Consider the following 26,101-nt stretch of genomic DNA (forward strand, 5'->3'; position numbering starts at 1 on the left):
TGTCAGTCAACAGCTCACCAATCGCCGGGAACCGTTTAACCCACCATCGCCCGGACTTCACATGGGAGTACCGTGAGAAGACGGTCCGCCCTGCGTTCCAAGTCGTCACCTGCATCGGTGGTCGTGATTTGACCGTGAATACCGCCCCGGGCGCTGTCGCCCGAGGCCGAGTGGCAGGTATAAAGCGGCGCGCCGCCGACTGACTGGCATGATTTAAGCAACTGAACGACAGCAGGCATCATGTGGAAGGTACGGGTCGGGTCCGGCGCAGTGCAATGAGGTGATAGTGTCAGTGCAATAGAAGTGCTAAAGTGAAGCGTTTAAGTGCGTGTAGTTATTAACAGAAGAGTTAAATGCGTGGCCATTTTAGCGATATCGTGCCTTCACAGAGCTGGACTTCGGTGAACTACATTTACATATTGTTTATGCTACGGCTTCTTAACGTCTTCCTACTCTCGAAAAAACTTATCTTTAATTGAGCACATCTCGTTTAGAGCAGTGTGCTGAAGCACTCGTTATGAGCATCATAGTTTCACATGTTATTTCAAGCTCTCTTTTTCAGACGTTTTTTAAACAGGCATTTTTACCGAAAGCCCTGACGTATACCGATTTCAAACAAACCTAAATTAGAGTAAAGGAGACAAACCTTTCAAAAAGATGCTTCCGTCACTCATCCTCAGCCTAAGTGATCGATCGAAATGGTTTTGTTTTTGGTCTCAGCATTGATTGTAGATGTATGACACCATGCTTTTCCTCAGCTGCTCGCTCTTTGTCTGGCGGTGGGCGCTTTGGCTGACACTGGACCAGCCACCTCGCAGAAGAATGTGTTCTTCAGCCAGAGGCAGCAATATCCAGCCCCTGCTCCCCAGCCTGTAGCCGCCCCTGCCCCTGCCCCTCAGCCGAGCTACGCCCCTGCCCCCGCTCCTGCCCCTCAGCCTAGTTATGCCCCTGCTCCTGCTCCTCAGCCTAGTTATGCCCCTGCTCCTGCTCCTCAGCCTAGCTACGCTCCCGCCCCTGCTCCTGCCCCTCAGCCTAGCTATGCCCCTGCTCCTGCTCCTCAGCCTAGTAATGCCCCAGCTCCTGCTCCCCAGCCTAGCTATGCCCCTGCTCCTGCTCCTCAGCCTAGCTACGCTCCCGCCCCTGCTCCTGTCTCTCAGCCTAGCTATGCCCCTGCTCCTGCTCCTCAGCCTAGTAATGCCCCAGCTCCTGCTCCCCAGCCTAGCTATGCCCCTGCTCCTGCTCCTCAGCCAAGCTACGCCCCACCTCCTGCTCTTCAGCCAAGCTACGCTCCTGCCCCTGCCCCTGTTCCCCAGCGTAGTTACGCCCCTGTGACTGCTCCTGCTCCTCAGCCCAGTTATGCCCCAGCTCCTGCTCCTCAGCCTAGTAATGCCCCAGCTCCTGCTCCCCAGCCTAGCTATGCCCCTGCTCCTGCTCCTCAGCCCAGCTATGCCCCTGCTCCTGCTCCTCAGCCTAGTAATGCCCCAGCTCCTGCTCCCCAGCCTAGCTATGCCCCTGCTCCTGCTCCCCAGCCTAGCTATGCCCCTGCTCCTGCTCCTCAGCCCAGTTATGCCCCAGCTCCTGCTCCCCAGCCTAGCTACGCCTCTGCCCCTCAGCCTAATTATGCCCCTGCTCCTCAGCCTAGTTACGCTCCTGCCCCTGCCCCTCAGCCTAGCTACGCCCCTGCCCCCGCTCCCCAGCCTAGTTACGCTCCTGCCTCTACTCCTGCTCCCCAGCCTAGCTACGCCCCTGATCCTGCTCCTCACCCTAGCTATGCTCCTGTCCCTGCTCCTCAGCCTAACTACGCTCCCGCACCGGCTGCTGAGGTGAGTGAAGTGACAGCAAAATTCCAAACTCAACGACAGACTAGGCATTCGAGAATGTTGAATGTTGTGTCAAACTTATTGGCCATCACGCCTACGGTTTCTATTGGATAAAGCGAAAACAACAACAACAAAGACTTTTGTTTCAATTCATTTTAGAGGAAAATATGTTATCGATTATAATGACTTCCTCATTTTCCTTTCAGGAGCCCGCCAAGTACGACTACCAGTGGGCGGTGAAGGACGACTACGGAAACGACTACGGCCACCAGGAGACTAGGGACGGAAACAAGGTCCAGGGCTCCTTCTACGTCCAGCTGCCGGACTCGCGCAAACAGACAGTCAACTACCGCGTGGACGGCCAGAGCGGCTTCATCGCCGACGTCCAGTATGAAGGCGAGGCGCAGTACCCGGAGACCAGCGGGGCGCAGAGCTACAGCGCGGGCCCGGCCAGCGTCGGGGCTTCCAGCGACCAGGCCAGCTACCAGCCGGCACCGCAGCCACAGCAGCAGAGCTATGAGCCTGCCTCTCAGCCCCAGCAGCAGAGCTATGAACCTGCCCCTCAGCCCCAGCAGAGCTACCAGCCTGTCCCTCAGCCCCAGCAGCAGAGCTACCAGCCAGCTCCTCAGTCCCAGCAGCAGAGCTATGAACCGGCCCCTCAGCCCCAGCAGCAGAGCTATGAACCCGCCCCTCAGCCCCAGCAGCAGAGCTACCAGCCAGCCCCTCAGCCCCAGCAGCAGAGCTACCAGTCTGCCCCTCAGCCCCAGCAGCAGAGCTATGAACCTGCTCCTCAGCCCCAGCAGCAGAGCTATGAGCCTGCTTCTGAGCCCCAGCAGCAGAGTTATAAACCTGCCCCGCAGCCCCAGCAGCAGAGCTATGAGCCTGCCCCTCAGCCCAAACAGAGCTACCAGCCAGCCCCTCAGCCTCAGCAGAGCTACCAGCCGGCCCCGCAGCCCCAGCAGCAGAGCTATGAGCCTGCTTCTGAGCCCCAGCAGCAGAGTTATAAACCTGCCCCTCAGCCCCAGCAGCAGAGCTATGAACCTGCCCCTCAGCCCCAACAGAGCTACCAGCCAGCCCCTCAGCCTCAGCAGAGCTACCAGCCTGCCCCGCAGCCGCAGCAGCAGAGCTATGAACCTACCCCTCAGCCCCAGCAGAGCTATGAACCAGCCCCTCAGTCCCAGCAGCAGAGCTATGAACCAGCCCCCCAGTCCCAGCAGCAGAGCTATGAGCCTGCTCCTCAGCCCCAGCAACCGAGCTACCAGCCTGCCCCTCAGCCCCAGCAGGAGAGCTATGAGCCTGCCCCTCAGCCCCAGCAGCAGAGCTACCAGCCTGCCACCGTTGATGGCAGTTATTCAGCGCCAAAGGCATCTTCTCTCTTGTAACCTAGTGATGATCACATGTGCGCTATGATTGAGAAGCACTGGTAGCATGTGTTTCTGTCAGTCTGTGACTAGGCATATGTCTAGGTATTGATGATATTATCTTAGTTTTACTTTGTTTTTGTATTGTCTTGTATCATTCTGTGCTGTCAGGCTGAGTCATACCTAATAGACTATAATTGACTAGGGATGAAATAGAAGCTACATGTTTGTGATAAAATGCGGAGGATAATACTATCGAGCTATAGTGTAGTGAACAGCGACTTACATAATATGTAACATGTTATGTGTTTAAAAAGTGTCGTAATGGGTGCCACCGCATTGACAAATGTGCTGCAAATATACTTTGAGGTGGATACTCGAAGTGGATACGTTTGTTTATCGAGGCTATGAATGAAAAAAATCGTTTTTTCTCTCTCTTTCAAATAAGGCATTTCGTTGACAGCTGTCTTCACCAGCAAAACATTGACCCTCGCCGGCACGGGAGGAGTCTTATCGTGGTTTCAAGCGTTCAAACATGTGATATGATGTTGGGAACATGCATTAGGGTGATTGTCAGGGGCACCTGAAGGTCAGGTCAGGCCATTGACCTTTGATGACCTCTGTTTACTTTTTCGACTTTACATGTTGCTAGACTAGTTAGTTTTTAGAGCTTAATTCGAATTTAGCAAGTAGCAACCATTTGAACATTTACGAAGTAGTTTTGGTGCCTTTATAACATGTAACAAAGCTGTCAGAAGCGATTGACACGTTACAAATACCCGGCAGGACCCCTACTGGTTGACCTGACCTGGTCTGACCCGACCTGACCTAAATGCATGAAGATATCATCTGTGATCAAACCTAACATGATACTCGTGATCAGCACCCCGAAAAACCTAATAGTAGCCACACTTCACGACGTTCTAACAAGTCCCGATTTCCCTGAATTTTGGTTGATTGACCTGACCTGGAAGGTCAACCGATGACCTAGGACCTTAGAATTTGGTATCATCGGTTTCCTCTCGTCACGGACAACACGCTCGTTTTCCCGCGAAGCTCTAGCTTGATCAGAGGCCTAACGCGAGAGGGGTCGCACCAACCAACCCTTGTGTCGTCGAAGGACGCAAAATGGCCTGTGCCGTCGAGGGTTAAAGCAAACACGCAATGACGTGCAATTATGAATCATGTATATTACACACACATAATTTTACTGTGTCGCTTCTATCAAAAGTCTATAACAGAAGTTGACCGATGTGCAATGCAGTACCTAGGCATTAGACATCCAGCTCATAGGTGAAGCTTACTTTAAAACAAATGAAGCCTTTTTCTGGTCAACACGCGCACCTCTAGGGCTGCTCATGGATTCATTCACGCAAACCTTTAAAACATAGTTTCAAATGTGGTGCATGGTGGGATCCACTCAGATCATAGATCCATGTTCTTAATTTATCGTCAGATCATATGAGATCATAGATCCAAGATGTATTTTTCACGCCGGATCCGGTGGGATCATAGATCCCAACCTATACTTTGCTTCGAGATCCACTGAGATCATAGATCCATCACTCGGCTCCATGCACATGCCTGGTTAAGACCTAAAAAGGTGTCTATCTGCTGCAATGTTTCACGGCAAATCGAATGGTGCTATTTTTGGTTCCGTACGAGGTTCAAAACTTTAGAAAATATCATATTTCAAGAATTTTGTGTGTCGTGACGTCATAAAATTTTGAATAACTCCCACATTTTTGAACCGATTCTTCTAAAAATTGGTATGTAAGTGCACATAGACCACTTCTCTGACATGTACTCCGGTTTTTTGATACACGCACAATTTTGGACTTAATAATAATTTTCCCAAAAAGTCTATTTTTTAAGAAAAAATTGGGTCAAAATCGAGACCATTTGATAGAAAAAGTAGAATCACGTGTAACCTTTTCTGTTACGTCTTGATTCCTTTAAAAATGAAGATGTTAGCGGCGTTCGTAGTTTTTTTTTCCGTTTTTGAGGCGAAAATGGCGTGACATGACGTCACTTAAACGTCATGTTCTCAAACATTTTCCGTCGAATTTGGCTCCGATCTTCAGGGAACGTGTTAAATTGATGTATGATAAGGTACTGAAGGTTTGACGTCGCTGACGTAACGCGCTTAGAAGTTATTGGCGAAAAACGAGAGGGGGCAGATTCTGCCCCCCCCCCCACCGGGGCGCAGGTTAAGCACTGAGCAGCCAGAGAAAAGTCGCTGAAAACATCTATGAAAACAATTCAGTCCTTTTTTAGGACAGGGGTGGAGCTTTCTATATAGCTGGCGGGGCTTCCCATTTTGCCCCACCAATAAACGTTTTTTCCCACCAACTTTAGCTGATTTTTAGATCTTTGTTGCTTTGCAAATCTATCTTTTTCGCATTGAGGAGCTTTGGAATGTCTATGTGATGCAAAATATTGTATCTGTGTAGGTTATAAAACGAATTGATTCAGTGTGAGATTTTATTCAACTTCATTATCAGACATTGTAAGGTTGACGACTTTTTGCCCCACCAATTTTCCTGGAAAAGATCCCCCCATGTTTTAGAGATTATGAATCAAAGAGCAAGTCATAACAGATCATTGATGAATACATTTTGCCGATATCTGCCTACATTTTTGACAAAATTGATCCAGTCACAAATTCATTGGTGTGAAGTGTTTGCAGTTTGCGCGATTTACCTAAGACACTGTTGTGGGACGACACAGTGCCGGTACGGATATTCAAACATAGGAGGAGGAGGGGGGGGGGGGGCAACGCCATCTTATTACCTTCTGGACCTAGTACCTACTGTTTGTTAATTTTTTTGCATGATGTTCATGACATAAAGGGCGATGCGGGCGGTTTTGTTTTTGCGTCGTTTGCGGTGTTAAATTTGTTTGCGGTTGGCGGACGCTTTTTCGTTTCTTTTTTTTGCGGTGTTTGCTTTTAGCGGCGTTCGGGCGATTTTTAGGCGTTTTCGGTTGGCGGTTAGCGGGCGTGCGACGCGGGCGGTTTGCGGTGTTTGCGTTTCGCGGCGGGCGGGCGTTTTGTTTTTGCGGTGTTTGCGTTTGGCGGCGGGTGGGCGGGCGATGCGGGCGGTTTTGTTTTTTGCGTCGTTTGCGGTGTTAAATTTGTTTGCGGTTGACTTTCGCTTTTTCGTTTCTTTTTTTGCGGTGTTTGCTTTTAGCGGCGTTCGGGCGATTTTTAGGCGTTTTCGGTTGGCGGTTAGCGAGCGTGCGACGCGGGCGGTTTTATTTTTTGCGCTGTTTTTGCGCTTTTTTGCGGTTTGCGGCAGGCGTGCGTTTGTTTATTGTTTTTTGTTTACGACGTTCGCGTTGGCGTTTTGGGCGTGCGTTTTGCGCGTTTTGCGGCGTTTGCGTTTTGCGGCGGGCGGGCGTTTTTCACAATTCAAAGTCCAAACCTTCGGGCCACAGCGTAAACACGAAGATGTTGGACCTGTCGATGCGGCGAGCGTAGCGCCACCTGCCAACTGTTGTGCTGCCCTCTGAGAGTGCTCCTCGATACTACTTGGGTCGCGCGGTGGGTTTCCCGTGTCGAGGGAGGGAGGGCTGGAGGAGAGGAGGCTGAACACCGTCACCACACAATTATTAAATGACTCATTGGTTTGAAAAAGAAAAGAAAAAAAACATACACCAGTGAAACGGCCCGAGTTCATGCAGTACAAAAAGTCCATTAGCCATTAGCCAAGATCACGTCAAATTGCATGTCAAGGTTTTTAAGCCCTAGGCTTTCATTGTGCCAAATCAGCAAAGTGCTTTACAACGTGGACACCAGGTAGACAATAGCCATACAATATGTGTGTAGCCAAAAACAAGATTAATTTAAGTACCGTACCTCTTGTAAACGATTGAAGACGTAAAGAAGGCTAAGGTCGAGCCAAGTCTCTGGGGGCCTGGGCTGTCTCTTAATTCCGATGCCTGTGCTGCTTATGATGCCTCTCAGCTCTCTGCACTGCAGAAGTCGCACCGGCATTATTGTTCATAATCGTCGTGAGTCACGATGATTATGAAATTCGTGAGCTGTAAATTATATTGATATTCAATATCAACATTTTATCAATTGATCCTGACTGGACCTAATCTGAGGTGAAGCTTCGCTAAAATTCAAATAAGCTGTAGCAGAAGCCGTTTCGTGAAAAAAGTTAATGGGAATGCTCGCGACTTCTAAAAACCCGATTACTTTGGATCTGCGGTGAACGCTTGATGGATGTAGCCTGTCGTGTTGATGGATGACCGGAACAAATTCAGCAACAATAAAGGACGCGCAAAAAGGCACCTTTTCCAGCCAATTCACAGGCCCCTGATGGGGAGAAGCTGGTTCCCGCTCTGATGCAGCGTCGGTAAACAACTATACCAAAGGGTCTGGGTCTGAGACAGAGTTGGAGCGACGGAAGTATCCCCAGCTCCTTGGCAAGAACGTGGCTGTGCTGCCGGTGACTCGATACACAAAAGAAAGTGATGAGAGTCGACAACGAACTAACCGAACAATGAGGTTTGAGTGCTTGCGAAAAATAAAATGTAGTGTGCAATTCAGTACAAAATAGCATTCTTAAATGGTTCAACAGTGAACACATCCCTTCTTTGCCCATTACCGTCTTCTTTAAACACAGCCACACTGTTATCAACGTAAACTCAGCTTTCAGTTACCAGCAAGTGACTCTATTGGAACTGAACAATGCATTGAAAGCTCACCGCTATTCCAATATCGAGTTGCATCTCCCCTTTTTATGTAAAGCTACATCTTTCCAACAAATGTCCACATCATTTGTGGACAACAGGCCATACCATTTGGGAATCAGGCATCGTCCTATGACAGAAGCGGCCAAATCATAATCGAAATCTGGAAGTAGCCCGGCTCTCCACATGCATATCAACATAACTGTGAGTCCGGAAAATGTCCGTTAACGACTGCTGAGCATCAACTTGTGAGTGGGGCAAGCGAAAGTGATGCGATCAATAACGTTAATCATCAGATAACAGGATCCAATGTTTTATCTACTCGTGCTTTGGTAGTCATGAGCATCATAACCTTGACATGGACCGGCAGCCTCGGCCGTTTCTAATAATAATCTAATTACTTTTCTGATGAATGGCCGGTGTTCCGGATCATCTACACTCTTAATATGCCTCAGCCGGTGCGTGCCGCTCGAGTCGCCTCGCTCATTAACAAATCACAAGGGCCTGGGTTCCGGGCTGCAGCGGGGACACGAGAGGGTGTCGAGTCGAGCGAGGCACGGTCGAGCGAGACACGGCTCGAGGGTACGACTCACGAGGAACCTAGCAAGCTACGGCTTACGAGGAATTCGACTAGCGACTCAAGCGAGGCACGGCTCACGAGGAACGAATAGCGAGGAACGACTAGCAGCCCACGACTCGAGAGGAACGGCTGAAGAGGCTCACAAGGGGCGACTAGCGAGGCACCATTCGGGGAGCGCAGCTTGTGATAGGCGTCCTCGGCGGCGCGGCGCCCTGTGCCCTATACGTTTGGTACAGGTATGTATGTATGTACATACAGGCGCCCCGCAGCTCTGTAGTCACAGCGGTGTCGTAACCTGCCTCCACTCTCCGCCCAACCCCTGGCTCGTACGGCGCCCGTTTGGCGGCGGCGTCACAGCAGAGTAGAGCTCTGCAGCGGAACGAACCGGCCACACCAGCGCGGCGGGGCAGGTGACGGCGCTCAATTTTGGTGCGGCATTACGGGAGGTGTTACGACCCCGGCGGGATCCTACACGCGGCCGGCATCTAATCTAATCAACATGCCCGGCGTGGAATGGGCGCCGCCCGCACCCGTCCGCCGCTTCGACGGCACGCCCCCCCCCCCACCTCCCCCTTCCTGTCCGATCGGAGGGGGGATCACCTGACCTGGGCGGATGGGTAATGTGACCTGACCTCGGTCACGGGAGCATGGGGCACGCTCAACCTATAACATCAGGCTCAAGGCATTGGCTGGTCGGCATCAATGTTTTTTTATGGCTTACACTTTCAGTCACAATAGAAAAAATATAGCTCTACTATTCCAGAGATAGAACTGCATTTTAAAAGCAGAAAAGAAAGAAAGCACTTAATTTTTGACCTGTGATATTGAGAGAGGGTCGACGACAAAAGTCCTACAAACCACGCTAAAAAGGTAATAATCGTGTCATGACAAACAATCTGTAAACACATGACACAAATTATCAGTCTTCCCTCTGTTTAACCCCCCGAACTGCAATGTCTCCGAGAGCGCACTGCAGTAGTGGCCTGAACCTCAGCCAGCAGATTTGGTCGGTGTTCTGAGCTGTGCCAGCTCTGGCGCTAGGCAGCAGGCAGCAGCTCCGAGGCGGCGGGGGAAGTGAGCGTCAGATTTATGGCTCCATATAAGCGGTCGGCGGCGGGCGGCGGCACTAGGTGCTGTCCTGGTGACCGTGCAGATTAGACGGCGGGCGGCGGTCTATCTGCGGAGCGGCGTCGGAGACCGGATCGCCGGCCGATAGCGGGTGCCGCCGGTGATGAGGCCCTGTCGGCCGGCGCACGGTGGAAGACACGGTCATCGCTCACCGAGCCGGTGCACATCCGAGCGATGAGCGCGACCAGTGATAGCGTCTCCCAGGGAGAGCGAATAGCTGGAGATCACTGCCAGTAACGTGTTTAATACCTGGCCCAGTGATACAATCCTGATGTAGAAATGTGCATGTTCATAAGACATGCATGTTTTCCTGGTTCATCCTCTCCATTCAGCTATGAATTTTGTGTACTAGACAAAAGGATTCTATTCCTAAACAATTGTTGACTTCTTGTGAGCTTTCCCCATACATTTCAACGCACCGACCGGCTTTACCTACCCGTGCGTTTTCCAGGCTTTCCACACAAATTTCAACAGTCTCACAGCTTCGTCGCAGAAATGTGATGCAAAAAACCCTACGTTGACTCACAAGTCCTTTCAACACTTCAATTCATAGTAATGGGACACTATGCGCTGCCAAAACGCATGTTCGTGGCATCCAACTGACAAAAACAAGCCTTATATTTGATTGCGTGACCCAACTAGCATAATGAGGCGGTGCCGGCAGTGTCGTACCTTTCACACCGACAGGATTGTGTTTGTCACGGATGAGCTGTCGTCGTCTGGAGCTTTCTGCAGATGGGGGTCTACTGATGGCGACAGCCACGTTGAGACCACGCCCCTCGCTGCTGGGGTGGACATTTGGAGCCGGCACACTGCCATCGCCATCACAAATGGAGCATGTTTCCGGCACTGACGGAGGCAAATTATCACGCACGCAGCTCATTTCTTGTAGTAACTGGCTTGTTTTGATAACAGAAAAGGAAGCGACGTGGACAGAACGACACGAGCCAACAGCTTTATTTTGAGCAGCCGGCACGCAGCAACAAAAGTCAGGCAACACAGGGGCGAACTTGTATTCATAAGCTGGGCATGGCTGGGCCCATTTCATTTGAGATGTCGCAAGCGACGTGACCTGACACTCCTATACATATAAGCTCTATCGTATAACAGTTTCAGCGGAAAAATGTCTGGAAACTAATAATGTTTGAATAAACGATGGCAGCAGTTGTATATTTTTGTGAATGCCTTGCAACTAAGTGCATGTACATATTTCCAGCTCAAACAAAACGGCATTCTCCGTTCTGACAAAGCCGAAATGTGTTTGGCACCCAGCCCTTGAAGATAGAGATGGACGCTAAGTCTATTGGATTCCAAGAGCTCAATCCACCGACAATAAATCACAGGAATGTATAGCATTCACACGCTGGAAAACGATTGACCGGCAAATTGATGAGTTTCTATTCAACCGACGAATAAAATAAAGTGAGCTGCCATTCTAATCTGAGTCACGCTGGGAAATGCTATCCCCGTCGAGGCCCTGGAAAACACTCCATTCAATATGGCGATACTCAACATAACCACCATGTTTTCATAAAAACCTTATCAAAATCTGTTTCACGTTGAAAATTGATTTTCACATGTTAAGCATTACCAAGTTCGATGGCATGGAAAAGTCACTTCTCCTTTGTCCCAGTACTTGCGGAGAACGATCTCGTCTTGCCTTTATCTTCAGGGAACAAACTTCATTCAATTACTTTGAGTCGGCTTCTCTCACCGATAGCCCAGAAGTCCAATGGAGGTCAGTGCTGTGGGACGGCAACCACCTCCGTCGATCCGACTCTGCCAGTGTCAAAGGCACTCAATTAGTTAGAGCGGGCTATTGTGCCTCCAATTGTCCCAACTTGGCTGCGACAATGGCGACTATTCTCGGAAGCTGATCGGATCTCTGTGGCAACTAGGGTGGTAACTTGACCGCCGTATTATCATGCCGTCTGTCTGACTCGAGATATTGGGGGCGATTAGTGTGAAATGGTAGGGTCTATCTGTCTTCGTGGACACCGCAACAGAGGATGAAACTAATCAACGTAAAATGACAATAATTTGTGGTCCTTCTGTAGCCAAGAACGGTCTTCTGCTCGCCTGTATGCACTGAAAACAATTTAACCCAAGGCTGGCGAGTAAACCGGTGTTTTACGGGTACCCCTATCCGCAACCATTTTTGACCACCCTCCCAGGAGTAGTGCTAGGTCCCATTGCGGTGTAGTCGTACTTGCTCTGAGCGGATATAACCGCTGTCAGCGAACAAGTCCGCTGAGAGCAGGGACGACTACACTGCAATGGGACCTTACTGTACTCCTGGGAGGGTGGTTAAAAATGGTTGCGGATAGGGGTACGGTTCTCCAGGGTATTAGTCGTTGGTCGCTCGGCGAGCGGGAGGGCAACCAGTTCCGCCCCTGTATCGCGTGACCCCTTGCTCCGCCCAGTTACGCACGAGCGTACTCCACGCCGCGTAGTATCGTGGGGAGGGGAGGGTTAGGATGGTGGCATGTGTAGAGGCTAGAACCGGTTTCCACCGCCATGCCACCGCCCAGCGACATGGAGCGGGGTCAGTGACCAGGGCACGGGGAGAGGTCAGAGGTCAGCTATAACGTAGAGCTTTGTGTCTCCCTCCCCTCCGCGTGTAACGACCGCACGACAGCGGCCGGCGGCCGATCAGGCTTGACATGTCAAGGTCACCCGCAGTCAGCGGGCTCGGAGGGTTGGTCGAGTGCGCGTCCGTGGCTGACGACAGTCTCGACCATGTGCTATGGTGCCGATAGAGTAGGGTGGGTAGTAAGCTTTTGTTCAGTGGATATGGCTGCTCGGGTGCGTCATCTGATATGATGCTTTGTAATGTGTATGATACGTTTAAAACCTCGCTAGTAGTGGCCGAGAGGAGAAGAGGGGGGCGGGGAGACGGGTGCCGCCTCCACATGTCTATTTGCTGCGAGAGCTGAAATTTTTAACACCTGACCTTTGATTCCAGCCGAATTTGTATGACAGCAGCTGTATTTTAACCCTCGCTCATATTGGTGTTTTGCCAGCGTCTAGCGTAAAGGGGAGGGGGTCCGTTGGACCCCTTTGCCGTTCAGCCCCTGATCGAGCTAGAGCTTCGCGGAAAAAGAGCGTGTTGCCCGTGACGAGAGGAAGCCGTTGATACCCAATTTTAAGGTCCTCGGTCATTTGTTGATAGGCCAATATATACTCAAAAGTCGGGAAAATCGGGACCTGTTAGAGATTCCTAAAGTGAGGCTGTTATAAGGCTTTGCGGGGGTGCTGATCACAAATTTCAAGCTAACTTTTAGCACAGATGATGTTTTCGTGCATTTAGTCCAGGTCAGGTCAGGTCAGGTCAGGTCAGGTCACATGTTACGAGGGAACCAAAACTACTTCGTAAATGTTCAAATGGTTTCTAAATGCGAAATCAACTCCAAAATTTACCCTAGAAACATGTAGAACTCGAAGCAAAGAGCTAAGGTCATCAAAGGTCAGTGACCTGACTGACCTTCACGTGACCTTGATACCCACTAGAATGCATGGTATCATCACTATCAACATCCTTTCACATGTTTGATCGCTTAAAGCCACAAAAAAGACAATAAACGCGCTCATAATGTGAGCCGAAATACGCTAAATCGCGATTCCGGCCAAACATGGTCTCGGAAAACAGGTCACAAGTCAAAGGTCTTTTGGGTCAGGCAGGGGCGTCGACGCGTAAGGAAAACTGGTCCGACTTTTTCTCGGGGGGCCCCCACCGGTGGGGGCCCCCAGGGGCCCCCGTGGCCGCAGCAGGGTCCCCTGGCAGGGGCCCCCGTGGCCGCAGCAGGGCCCCCGCGAGCCGCAGCGGGGGCCCCCGTTGCCGCAGCAGGGCCCCCCGAGAGCCCCAACAGGGGCCCCCCGCGGCCGCAGAAGGGGACCCCGCGGGCCGCAGCAGGGCCCCGCGGTGTCTAGCAGGGCCCCAGAGGCGCAGCAGGGCCCCCGCGGTCTCTAGCAGGGCCCCCGAGCCGCAGTAGGGCCCCCGCGGTCTGCAGCAGGGGCCCCCGCGAGCCACAGCAGGGCACCGCCTAGTCGAAAAAGTGGTCCGACTAGTCGGAAAAGTCGGACCGGTGTCGACGCCCCTGGGGTCAGGGTCATAAAAAATTGTAAGCGTAGGCGTAATATTGATTAACTCGAGGGTACTGAAAGTTTCGTCGCAAACAGCCGCTTTTTGCGCGAGTTATTTGCGAAAAACTGAGAGTGGGGCGTCTGTTCGACACCCTCTTACAAGTGCGAAGGTTAAGGTCAGGCCGTTGACCAATGACGTCAAAAGTGAACCTCTGTAAGGTCACAAAATGTCGCGACGTCGCAACACCCTTCGTGCCAGGGGACCTTTCACTGGGTAATGAAGCTTATATGATCTACATAATACTATCTCCTAGAGGCCTCACAACTTGAATGTATTTATCTCGTATTTTTCGAGTCACCTGAAGTCAGGTCGGTCACGCAACTTCACGATTATTAATCAATGGGGAAATATGAAAACTGTTATTTTGGCGCCGGGAGCCGTCTAAAGCTATCTCAAGCGCATTAATTCGTGATATTATACAATCTTTGCGAGCCCCAGTCTTTACTTTTGCATTCATGATCTTAGGCGACTTCATTTATGACGTCACTAAGGTCACAGGAGTTTTCACCAAAAAAGTCCCGATCAAATTGAGCTAGCGAGTCGGGAAGCCACCAAAGGACTTGTGAGGACCTACCGAATCGATTAAGCGATATGACCTCCTTGGGCCAGCTTCATGGACTGAGTGGCTCTGCCCTGATCATGACCTGAGGTGAACACCTTAAATTGACCTCAGCAAAAACAAAGCGTATACTATTCGACGCGCTTGAGCATGCAAAACTCGATGGTGCCATTACCTTGGCTCTGTATCCACAATGGTGAAGTTGTTTACCAAAAGATCCCGCGACTTGGAGCACTTATACTGACCTCAGAGTTTATCGGTTGACCTGAAACATTCAACTCGGGCACCAGCTGCTGCATCTCATAAGATGCACGCGCGCAAGGCGCTAGCTCAATTAGGAGAGAAAAGACGGAGAGGAGTCGTAATCGCCCCCCCCCCCCCCCTCAGCCGGGGTATATGCAGAAAACTCAAAAGTCCGTTGAGGGTAAAGCACTGAAGTGATATATTATGATATGAGAAGATATAGGTCAAAACAAGTATGCACACGAGCGGGTGTGAATAAAATTGTATTTGAGGTATACCTTTTTAATTATACGTTCGATTTGTTTTAGTTATTGGTAAGCACAGAGGCAACCAGGAAGAGCGCCCCTGAAGAAAAGATGGCGCACTTGACGGGTGCGATTGGTCTAAGGTCAGTCGGGGACCTCTAAGTTCGGGTCAAGCGCTCCATGTTAGGGGTAAAAGAATGGGGGCAAAAAAAAACATCCCGACTTTGGCAGCATCGTCTTCGTCATGCTGTGTCACGGCACCCATCCACTCCCTCGCCCGAAATATAGTTTCCTTTTTGTATCAGTTCTGGCATAATCCCGCACATTATGCTGCATGTTGTTTGTCATGAAAAACAATGCATGTTCAGCTACGTTCTACGCAATACGCACTAACCTAACCACCATCCCACCATCCACCACTAACCATCATCCCGTTCTTCCACCCCACACAAATCAGCCGAGATACTAGTTAGTCGGGCTTGCGCTATCCTCCCCTCCCTTCCTGACTGCACAGCGCTAAAACCTAGAGCCGAGACTTCCCGAGCGCGACCTCTGACCCCACGCGGTCCGGAGGGGTCAGCCGATGCCTAAGGGCGCGCCGCCCGCCGGCCACCCTGATAGCCTCTGCTGAGTCTCCCTTTCATACACCGTTTACTACGCGCTCGATTCATTCATGATTCTGTGTTTCCGCGTTCCTCTCGTTAGATGGCTCTACTGATGTCATAGGCGATCCCAGGCAGATTGCGGCCAGAATACCCCAAACGGCAGAAAATGAGGTTTTTGGTGAATATCTCGGAAAGTATTTGGCATACAAGGATGCAATTTTACAGTCTAGTGGTAAATGTGCATACACACAATTCGGGTTCATACTTATGCATTTGAACATTATAGAGGACCAGATATATCCAAAAAAGCAAAACCAACAAGACTTTTACTGGAGAACCGTACCTGCAAAACACCGGTTTACTCGCGGGCCTTGGGTTAAATTGTTTTCAGTGTGTATCTGATATTGTGCAGCATCATCAACTTATTCATGCAACCACAGATCAATGTTTTCTCACAAAAAAGAAAGCATATCATAAGAAATAGCTGGAAGACTTCTGAACCTTTCTATTTTCTGATAGTATCAAGCACACAACAGCACTGAAGAAAGACGGCATAGATCGTTTTAATGCTTCATTGTGACATTCATATTCCATAGTGTCAAACAGCAGCCTGGGCACTTATAACATCATTGTTTCCACATGTCATGCTTCGAATCAACATCGTCCGAGGTGTCAAAATGTCAACAGCGGTCGCTGTCACTGCAAAATAAAACAAACAATCTTGCTATAGTGCATCGTGGCCGTTCACACAAGCTAAAAAATTACGTACAAAATGACTATGCACCATCGTTCCTCGACTTCAATATTTGCGAGTAGCTTTGTTAGTATTGGTCAAGTATTGGTATTGGTCGAATTTTTCTTAGCACCCAAATTTTAAAACCACTCTGTATCCTCATAGCGAGCGGTGTGCCCGATCACTGTCTTCCTAGCGGCACCGGCGCGGCGGAGGCCTCTGATTTGGCATTAGTTGCCTACTGAGTCGCCATTTGTCAGTGACTGACGTGTATACTGCACTGACGAAGTGAACCGACTATAAATCAGACAGCCATTCATCATATGCGCTCGGCCGGCCGGCCGGCGGCAGGGCCCGGGCGGGCTCTCCCCGACCCACCGGCTATTTAGATTTGGACAAACCAATGCGGGCAATATATGGCCGGCGGCCGCTGTGGACACCGGCGGCGCTTATGGCGTGGCCCGTCCGCGGCTGAGCGCCGTTACCAGCTCTGATCGCTGAGACGCACGCAGGAGGTGTTTGTGTTTGAACAGCCCAGCGGACGCCGTTATGGAGCAGTTCGAGTTTGTGAAATTGAATGGAACGTGGCACGCGAACTTTGAAACGCGCACCTACGAACGGTAATTGTGTGAAATATTGCCCAATCAGGGGCAATTGACAGGTTTAATTGGATAGCAGTTCAATACCAGCAGTACGGCTATTAGATTGAACGGTGACTATCGTCCGAGTTCACAGAAACTTAACAAAATCAACTACATTCAATCGTTCAGATTTTACTATTACCGTTCTAAATACATTGGCTTAGAGCAATTGGCAATAATAGGGGGCCTTACACCAGGGCGTGTTATGAACACGCATTTTGCTCCGAAACTGAAAAGTTCCAAGGGCTTTTAACTTTAAATCACTCATATATTTCTTTTCATTATTTAAGCTCATTCTAAGCGAGTCTGATATCATTCAGCCGAACGCAGTCACCACTGGAAGTTTTCCTTTCCCGTTTGGGCAGTGTGGTTTGACGTTTTTATCGATCCGTCTGGCTGCCACCATTCACGGATTCTTCGTACCACACTGAGCCAAGTACTGGGACGGAAGGCAGTCTCGTGTCCCAGCATCCATGTCCCAGCACCCACGCCGCAGAGCAGAGGGCAATTTCAGGTGAGAGGGCCGAGGAATTTCATTACACCGCGGCTTGCGAGTGGCACAGTCGAGGCCGCTGCCTTCTGGGCAGGCAGGTACCGACGTCCTAGGTCCGGTGCTGCTGCTGCTGCTGCTGCTGCTGCTGGTGCAATGCTGCACAGTGAGTGTCGCTACTCAGATTACACAAAGAAATGCTAAAATTAAAGCCATTGTCATTCAGTAGGTACGGCCTATAAAACTATATGACACTAATGGAAATTGAACTTTTTCCTTTCCATTTGTTTCTTTTTTCAATGGCAACATAAATTTTTAGGTAACCAGGCAGTGCAGGCAGCTCCTCCAATAGGCCACATAATCATAAAAGCAAAATATAAATGGAAACAAGCATAAACACGTAATGTAATGGAGCGTCAAGTGGCTACTTATTTCTTTACTTTGCATTTGCAACTTTAACGATGCAAATTGTTCCTCATGGATCCCTATTTAATACTTACCAACTCCATCACAAAGCCAAGTAAAAGAGCACTGAACAAAGGCCACATTTGAGCTGGTGTGTTATGCATGAGATTTATGAAAAAGGTTTTCGTTGTATCACGTCTGGAATGCCGGAGAAGTTTGCTATCGATGACTCCTTGGAGACTCTCTCCTGGGCCGCAGTTTTGAGTCAAAGGTGGCATAGTGGCGTGCCTTCCTTCAGCAGCAGGCCGGAAATTTATGCACTTCCCAAATGGACGGGCGAGGCCTCGTCTAAGAATGGTGAGGTGAAACTTTTTACGGAGAGCCGTTTATGCAGAAGTCTAAGTTACTTATTGAGATGAATTGCTCGCATTTTAATAACTTTGCAAAAAGACATCGTCAACTAATTGCCTGCCAAATAAACATAAAAATGCATTTAAGGTGGCTTGATTTCAGAATGATCTTTTATATATCAGCTCACGGTAAACCAGTTTGTGTGGTGTCATTTCGAACTGTTTTTGGGGATAGAAAGCGAGGTAGTCAAGAATTAGGTATTGTGCTGCCATTTGCCTGATCAGAAGAATCTGTTCATGAACGATTCAAACAGACGACAAGTACTGCTACAATCTTCATTATTTTAATCAAGCCCTGTTATGAAGCTCAATCATTAAGCCCTTACTATTAGGTCTGAACATAGTTCTTGAGAAATGTGGATGCTTCGACAGCTTTAGTTAAGTGCTAATGACTAATGAGTTGTTTGTATTTATAAGTAAAATCAGTTACGCTTTTATACCAGATAACCTGTACGCACACAATCCTGGACACCACACCATCGTGTATCGCATTCGGTTCGTCTTTCATCATCCGATATGAGGCGATTTGCATTCGATTCATTTGATGTAAAGTGATGCAGCAGCCCTAAATGTGGCCGAAGCGCAATCAGCCGATCAGCCGGAATATGAGATCGCACCTATATTGAGCTGTCGGTTAAAGCCGGGTACCATTGACATTTGCGGTAGCGATGTACCATTTCACCGGTTTTCCGCTCTTACATAAAGTCGATATCTATCGTGCCAAATTAGCTACTTCAATAGCATGCGAACTCAGAATCCTTCCTTCAATGAAAGATCCTTCAAATAAAGATCCAAACGTGAAATCTGGTCTTGGTTAACAAAAAGTCCTGGCAAGTCTAATCCCCAGAAACGTGAAACGTGACCGCAACCACGTGCAGAAACGTGACCAGTGCCAACCCTGAACACCGACCACCACTAGCTCCAAACAGCGTGTCGGATAACGGGCAGCACGCATGTCCTCCTGTCGTGATATAGTTCCTCTCTGCGGACCATTCAGCACGGCCCGGCCCCGCCCCCGGCCAAAGGGACGTCAGCTCCATTGAGTTGTGCTACGCACTCGCGGCGGCTGCGATAGAGGCGGTCGGCCCGGCTAATGGTGCGGCCGCGCCATCGTCGGGGGCCGACAGACAGGGCCACTACGTCCGGGCCGTACGAGGCTGGGTGGCGGGACATAACCACTCCAAGCAGAGACATTAATCATCCGGCCAACAGAACCAGATGGAGCGGGTGATGGTCTAAAAGCGTGGAGGGGAACCGAACAGTTGAGATCTTTCTTTTATGGGTAGCATTAAGGCATTATGGATCTCTTGTTTGTTTACTAGCTAGGCAAAGAAAGAACAATTGTTTTAAAGTCTTGTGATGAAGAGATAAAGACAAACTTACCTGAGTCACCGATAAGTTGTAGCACCGATTTTCCGTTCGGTTTCTAGCCATATTTGTGCCTTCATCAGACCATTTCAGTGGATCTGTAGAGGCCGCAAAGGCACAGTCTTTGTGAGCCTCCCATAACGGTGTTTTATGCTTTGTTTACGTCTTGTATACGACACTGTTGATAGGGCAGTTATGGCGTCATTTTTCTGGGAGGGCCAAAATTACCTCTATCTTGCAGGCCGCGGTCTGTCGAGTGGGCGATAAGCCACTCGGACGGCCGGGGAAACAAAACAGTCGTTTTCACTCGGCGGTGGCGCGTGCCTGGCCCCCGGCCGGCCTGATGCAGGCGGGTCGCGGCCCGGCGCGGCCCTCGCCAGCCTCGGTTTACGACACGGGTGGGCCGCACGGCATCGCGCCGGCTCGTCACCAGCGGCACGTGACGAGTGGTGCTCTGGCGACGGACGTCATCGAGCGAACTTTGTGCCGCTCGACAATTTGGAGCGCACCGGTCCCCTCGCCGAGTTGGGAACCCGTTCAACATTTCAGGTGCCCAAAAAGCACTGCTGATTTGAATGGCATGCCGTGAGCCCGGTGACGGCCAGGTTTTAGGCAGGACGTATGATATCAAAAACTTTGAGCTAGCGAGACTGTGACTCGGTTGATGAACTATGCACATTTGTACTTTATTTTTAGCCGAGGCTATTAAACTCTTCGGTGATAAAAACAAACTTCATCGTTGAGCAAAGTCTATTACTGGCCTAAAGATGAAACTCTGAATACTCAACGATAAGCCAAAGCCGCTTTTACCGGTAAGCTTCATTTTGACCGTATTTCATTTCGCCTTTATTGTATCACGGAAACAAACAGCCATAGGTATGGGAAAGGACACAGAGCTTTCCGTTTTGACGACTGAAAAGTCATTGATCCATCTCGATGCAGGCATGACCACGCTTCTACACGCTTCCTCATATCAAGTTTGAGATCAAGTCATCGAGTCATGATTATCACTGCTGATGCTTCTTCGTATACCTATTGGCAATACCTACCTTGTTAAGGTGATAGCAATTAACTACCATCTTGCTCATCATATACTGCTAAAATATCAAAAGAAATGGCCAATGTATATTCGGGGCTCGGGCCTGGCCTTTCATCATGCTATTATCTTAAATTGCTACCATCTTAATAATTATCACTATGCCTGTTATGTCTCGCGGCCCACCATCGACACACCACCGCTCGGTTCCGACTGACTGTATTGTAGCACGGTGGTGGGGACGACAGGAGGGTCGTCCCCCCTCAGGCAGTCCCTGACCTCGGCAGGGGCCGACCCAGGTATCACACACACAGTAGCAGGCAACTCACATATCGGCCACCGCCAATGCCCAGGCAGGGGTCTGCACAGGTGTGCACACGGCCCATTACATAACACCTCTCCACCCTATTTTCTTAGTATCGGCCTCGGCCTCAAGTTATAGCGACGCGGCGGATCATCAGGCTGCGGCTGAGTGGTACACTGAGCCGCAGACGGCGGCCGCGGCGGGGACGGCGGCGGCGTCTCGGCGTCCCCCGGCTGAGTAGTCCCTGGATCCGCAGACGGCGGCGGCGACGGCAGCGGCGCCGCGGACGCGGCCCTGGTCCCCGGCGGCCCCCCGGCCGCGGGATCCTTCCCCGCTGGTGCGGCGAGTCGTCCTCTTCCCTCCTCGGAAAGCGGTGTCCCAGGCGGAAGCGGCTGCATCCAACCCGGCGGCATGGACGGCGTCGGCTCATCGGTCAGCTCCATCGGACGGCTAGAACCGCTGGGCACCACGAAGTCTAGGTGGCGCTGTATCACGCGGCCGTCCTCCAGACGAACAGTGATCTTGGATCCAGAGCGGCTCACGCAGTGTCCCGGGAGCCAGCGTGTTCCCCGTCCGACGCCGGCCAGTCCGGAGACCTGTGACACCCAGACACGCATTCCAGGGGTTAGAACACGGTCCTGTGACCGACGGTCATATCTCTCCTTCATCTGCTGCTGTGCGGCTGACACACGGTCCTGTAGGTCAGGTAGTAAACAATCCATACGAGTCCGCAAACGTCGGCCCATCATCAGCTCTGCTGGAGTCTGCGCCGTTGTGCTGTGAGGAGAGGTACGGTAGGTAAACAGAAACCGGCAGATTTTCGTGTCCATGCTGCCATGTTTCTGCTTTCTCAAGCCCTGCTTCACCGTCTGCACACAACGCTCCGCTAGACCGTTACTTTTGGCCGACAGGGGTGCGGTCAGCAAGTGGCGCATGCCCAGCTGCTTGCAGAACGTCTCGAACGCTGGCGCTGTGAAACATGTTGCGTTATCACTGACCAGGGTTCGCGGGATTCCAAAATATGCAAATGACTTGCGCAGCAGCTCCATGGTATTCTCGGCTGTCGTGGAACGGGCCAAGTGCACGTCAATCCATTTTGAATATGCATCGACAACAATCAACAGCAAGTGGCCATCGAACTGGCAGTGGTCAATATGCACTCGGTCCCAGGGATTTTTCGGCCAAGCCCACGGACTGAGTGGCGTCACGGGTGCCTGTCGGCGATACTGCTGACATGTCGGGCAGTGACGCACCAGTTCAGAGACTTCTCTGTCTATACCAGGCCACCAGACATACATACGAGGGAAACTTTTCGTGTGACTCTCTCCCAGATGTCCCTCATGCAGCATAGACAGAATTCTAGGCCGAATCTTGGGGGGTACCACCACCCGTGACCCCCACAGCAAACATCCATCCTGAATGCTCAGCTCACCTTCCTTGCTTCGGTACTGTACCAGCTCTGGCATCACGAGGTCGCCCGACGGCCAGCCCTCTCTGGTGAAGCGCAGAACGGCACTCAGCACAGGATCCCTGGCGGTGAACAGACGGATGGACTCAGCGGTGACCGGTGACGAATCGAAGAACTGCATCAGGTGCACCGTCTCAGCTGGAACGGGCAGCTGGGACGATCCTGCAGACACAGGAAGTCGGCTCAATCCATCACAGTGTCCCTGCTTGATACCCGGTACATATTCCATCTTATACTTGTACCCCGAGAGCAGCATAGCCCATCGTGTCACCCGGGGAGAGGCCATCAGTGATACCGGCTTCTTTCCTCCAAGCATACCTAGCAGCGGCTTATGATCTGTCCGGATCAAGAATTCACGACCTGCCAAGTAAAAATTGAACCTGGCCAGGCCAGCAATCACTGCCAGGCCCTCGCGGTCGGTCTGGGAATACCGTCTCTCGGTCTCCGACAGAGACCGCGAGTAGAACGCAACTGGCCTCTCAACATGGTTCCTGTCCATGATACTTAGGACACATCCTACCCCCACCGGGCTGGCATCACAAGCCAAAATGACTGGAGCTGTCTCGTCAAAGTGCGCTAAAGTCAGGGTTGATTTCAGCATACCTTTCGTACTCTGGAACGCCTTCCTCTGAGCTGGGCCCCATTCCCACTTCTGCTCCTTTTTCAGCAGCTGATACAGCGGTGCCAGTTCTGTGGCGAGGTTTTTCAGAAACTTCGCGTAATAGTTGACCAGGCCGAGCCATGCCTGAAGCTCTTTCAAGTTTTTGGGCTCTGGGGCTTTTTCAATGGCACTGACCTTGTCTGCTGTTGGTTTGATACCATCTGCCGTGATGTGGTGTCCAAGATACACCACTTCTGATGCCGCGAACTGACACTTCTTCCGCTGCAGTCGCAGTCCTGCCTCCGACAGACGTCTCAGAACCTCCTCCAGCCGCTGCAGATGTTCCTGTTCGGATCCTGCTGAGACAATGACGTCATCGATCAGCACACCAACTCCTGGGATTCCAGCGAGCAGCGATTCCATGTATCTCTGGAAAATCGCCGGGGCTGAGGCATATCCAAAACCCAGCCTAGTCGGTACCAATATTCCCTTGTGCGTATTGATAGCCATGTACTTTCTGCTGTTTTTATCTAACTGAATCTGATTATATGCGCTTTTCAGATCTAGTTTCGTGAAAATTCTGGCACCTTGAAACAGCGTGAATAGCTCCTCAGTCTTGGGCATCGGGTACCTCTCTAGCGGCGTTACTTTGTTGACCGTTAACCGATAATCACCACAGAGACGGACCTCACCTGACGCCTTCAGTGCAGTGACGATCGGTGCAGCCCACGTGCAGTGTTTCACCGGTTCCAGCAGCCCGGCCTGGATCTGACGGTCCAGCTCGGCGTCGACAGCAGCACGGTACGCCAGCGGTACCGGTCTGGGCTTGTAGAAGATGGGGCGTGTGTCTGGGTCAATCGGGATATCTACCACAATCCCCTTCGCACATCCCAACTCATCCGCAAACACATCAGAGTACTTATGCAGCACCGACTCAACTCCGCTTCCCAGCGTCTGTGTCGTCACCATGCAGATGGTTCTCCAGTCCAGTCTGATGCTCTCCAACCAGTTCCTGCCGAAGAGCAACGGCCCCGTCCCATCAACTACTACCAGGGGCAGGCTGAACGACTCTCCGCGGTACACCACGTCCATCTGTACCTCACCTCGGACCTTCAAAGGCTCGCCTGAGAAGGTGTGTAGGATGAGGCTGCACGGCTGCAGACGGCGTTTCTTCTCCGGCCAGAGCTCTTGAAACCTGCTGAACGAACAGACTGATACCGATGCACCCGTGTCAAGCTCCATCCTGACATCGCGCCCATCCAGCGACATGTCCAGCATGATCGGAGGCCGGCTTTTCACCACATGAATCCGCTCCCGACACTGAAAAACCTCCCCGATAAAGTCAATTTCTTCAGTGTCTGCCTCCATCACACTCTGCTCTTCCCCAGATCCTGCACCATCGCCCTCCTCCTGACGGACCACCTCCGACCCAACATGTTTCACCGTCCCTGCCCGGTGAGCGGCCGATGTATGCCCGTACTTGGAACACTGGAAGCAGCGCTTACGTTTAAAGTAGCATTCTGATTCAGAGTGCGTTCTGTTCAAACAGCGCCAGCATCTCTCACCTTCATGTCGCGCTTGCTTACTGGCGTTGTGTCGCTCCTGGCTGGTCCGCTGTGAGGCTGACGGGCCCGTCCGGACACGGTTCACTGCCGTCTCCCCCGTAGCGGACACCACCGGCTGGCCAGCTCCCGCCAGCTCCTGTAGGTTTTGACCTGCTGTTTCCGTTGCCACAGCAATCTTGATTGCCTGCGGCAAAGTCAGCTCAGCTTCTGCCAGCAACCTGCGCTGAATGGGGTCGGAGTTAACTCCACACACCAGCCGGTCTCTGATCATTTGATCAAGAAACGATTCGAATTTGCAGTCCCGTGACAGCTGTCGCAGGCGCGCCACAAACTCCTGAACAGACTCTGACTGTACTCGACAACAGGAAAAGAACCGATATCTTGCGACAGTTACCGACGTGGGCGGACAAAATTGTTTGCTCAATGTTTCAACAATCATGACATAAGTCACCTCATTTGGCTTCTTCGGTGACAACAGCGATCTTACCGTACCGTATGTCCGAGCTCCCATGCTGCTGAGAAGAATGGCCCTCTTCTTAGCATCGTCCTGGATGTCATTAGCCACGAAGAATTGATCCAACCTTTCCGCATACTCTTCCCAGTTATCTTGTCCTTGGTGAAATTCTTCAATCTTCCCCAACGGCATGGCTCCGTCCTCACTCCGCTCGTCGCCAATGTTATGTCTCGCGGCCCACCATCGACACACCACCGCTCGGTTCCGACTGACTGTATTGTAGCACGGTGGTGGGGACGACAGGAGGGTCGTCCCCCCTCAGGCAGTCCCTGACCTCGGCAGGGGCCGACCCAGGTATCACACACACAGTAGCAGGCAACTCACATATCGGCCACCGCCAATGCCCAGGCAGGGGTCTGCACAGGTGTGCACACGGCCCATTACATAACAATGCCCTACTCAAATACTTGAATACCCACTTTGAATTGAATTGATTAAAAACGCTAATTGTCTATAAAGGCTTTGGAAAGGTACTTGCACTCCTAGATGAGAGCCATTGACAGCCATTAGATGCCATTAGACTGGGACCCGCAGGATTTTTGTCGGAAGCAAGTTATCCGTTTTGTTGATTCCGTCCTGCAGGAAGCAGCCATAACTGCTTTCCTGGTGACTGGTGAGTGCTCCGTTCGGGGTTACTTGCCTTTACCCGTCCGGGCACTGGCCACCCCATTCGGGCATTCTGCTGGCACTGATTTATGACATCATAGGAGCGATTGTTGTGAATTATGGAAGCAATCAAGATAAAACGTCCCATGTTCGGTGGATGTATGCGATCCATCTCTCCTGATTTCACACGCCGATCTCTAGCGTCCCATTCGGCCACGTCAGGCGAATATTCATCAGCCAAATCTATCCGGGTTGGATAAGTACTTAGTAAATTTAGGCCATAACTTCAGAGATAATCGTTTGAAATTGGCTCAGCGATGATGACTAGCGAAATTGCTATTCACAAGGGCAATATTTTGAAGACAAAACAAACAACATGACGTGCTAAGTGTTTCGATAACTCTTCAGGCTAGGCCGCTGTCCGCTTGCTGGTGTCTTACATAGCAAGTTTACTTCAGTCCGTGTTGGTGCCAGCATCTAGCAGCACTCTGAACTGCGAAAGTTTGGTGACTGTTGGCGCTCCTGCGGCTCCCAGGATTTCAGAATCATCACGAAGTTCCGGTGCCTTTCGGCC

General features: G+C 51.0%; 2 protein-coding genes across 3 annotated transcripts; one reads left to right on the forward strand and one right to left on the reverse strand.

Moving 5' to 3' along the window:
* Positions 1 to 227: 227 nt before the first annotated feature.
* Positions 228 to 3,568, forward strand: LOC122388613 (adhesive plaque matrix protein-like). The gene is made up of 3 exons (XM_043379812.1): positions 228 to 249; positions 759 to 1,823; positions 2,027 to 3,568. The coding sequence occupies exons 1-3, from the start codon at positions 241 to 243 to the stop codon at positions 3,200 to 3,202; spliced, it is 2,250 nt and encodes a 749-aa protein (XP_043235747.1). The 5' UTR covers positions 228 to 240; the 3' UTR covers positions 3,203 to 3,568.
* A 17,161-nt stretch (positions 3,569 to 20,729) lies between these two features.
* On the reverse strand, positions 20,730 to 25,305 carry LOC122388614 (uncharacterized protein K02A2.6-like). Of its 2 annotated transcripts, none has more exons than XM_043379814.1 (4): positions 23,535 to 25,305; positions 23,038 to 23,198; positions 22,206 to 22,303; positions 20,730 to 21,743 (listed from the first exon to the last, which is right to left on the reverse strand). In XM_043379814.1, the coding sequence occupies exons 2-4, from the start codon at positions 23,061 to 23,063 to the stop codon at positions 20,875 to 20,877; spliced, it is 993 nt and encodes a 330-aa protein (XP_043235749.1). In that variant the 5' UTR covers positions 23,064 to 23,198; positions 23,535 to 25,305; the 3' UTR covers positions 20,730 to 20,874. The 2 variants fall into 2 exon arrangements, with proteins under 2 accessions (XP_043235749.1, XP_043235748.1); XM_043379813.1 differs by having other exon boundaries at positions 21,092 to 21,369.
* Between the last annotated feature and the right edge of the window lie 796 nt (positions 25,306 to 26,101).

The sequence above is a fragment of the Amphibalanus amphitrite genome, unplaced genomic scaffold, assembly GCF_019059575.1.
Source record: "Amphibalanus amphitrite isolate SeventyFive unplaced genomic scaffold, NRLGWU_Aamphi_draft 000328F_arrow, whole genome shotgun sequence".
Classification (NCBI taxonomy): Eukaryota; Metazoa; Arthropoda; class Thecostraca; order Balanomorpha; family Balanidae; genus Amphibalanus; species Amphibalanus amphitrite.

Excerpts from the sequence above, each read along its gene's own strand:
- LOC122388613 (XM_043379812.1), top strand. Across the intron at positions 1,824-2,026 it reads CTCCCGCACCGGCTGCTGAG|GAGCCCGCCAAGTACGACTA; the intron begins GTGAGTGAAGTG and ends TTTTCCTTTCAG.
- LOC122388614 (XM_043379813.1), bottom strand. The coding sequence starts at position 25,053 with ATGCCGTTGGGGAAGATTGAAGAATTTCACCAAGGACAAGATAACTGG. Across the intron at positions 22,304-23,037 it reads TCAAACCAACAGCAGACAAG|GGATCCTGTGCTGAGTGCCG; the intron begins GTCAGTGCCATT and ends GTTCACCGCCAG. Across the intron at positions 21,370-22,205 it reads ACAGTACCGAAGCAAGGAAG|GTCTCCGGACTGGCCGGCGT; the intron begins GTGAGCTGAGCA and ends TGGGTGTCACAG.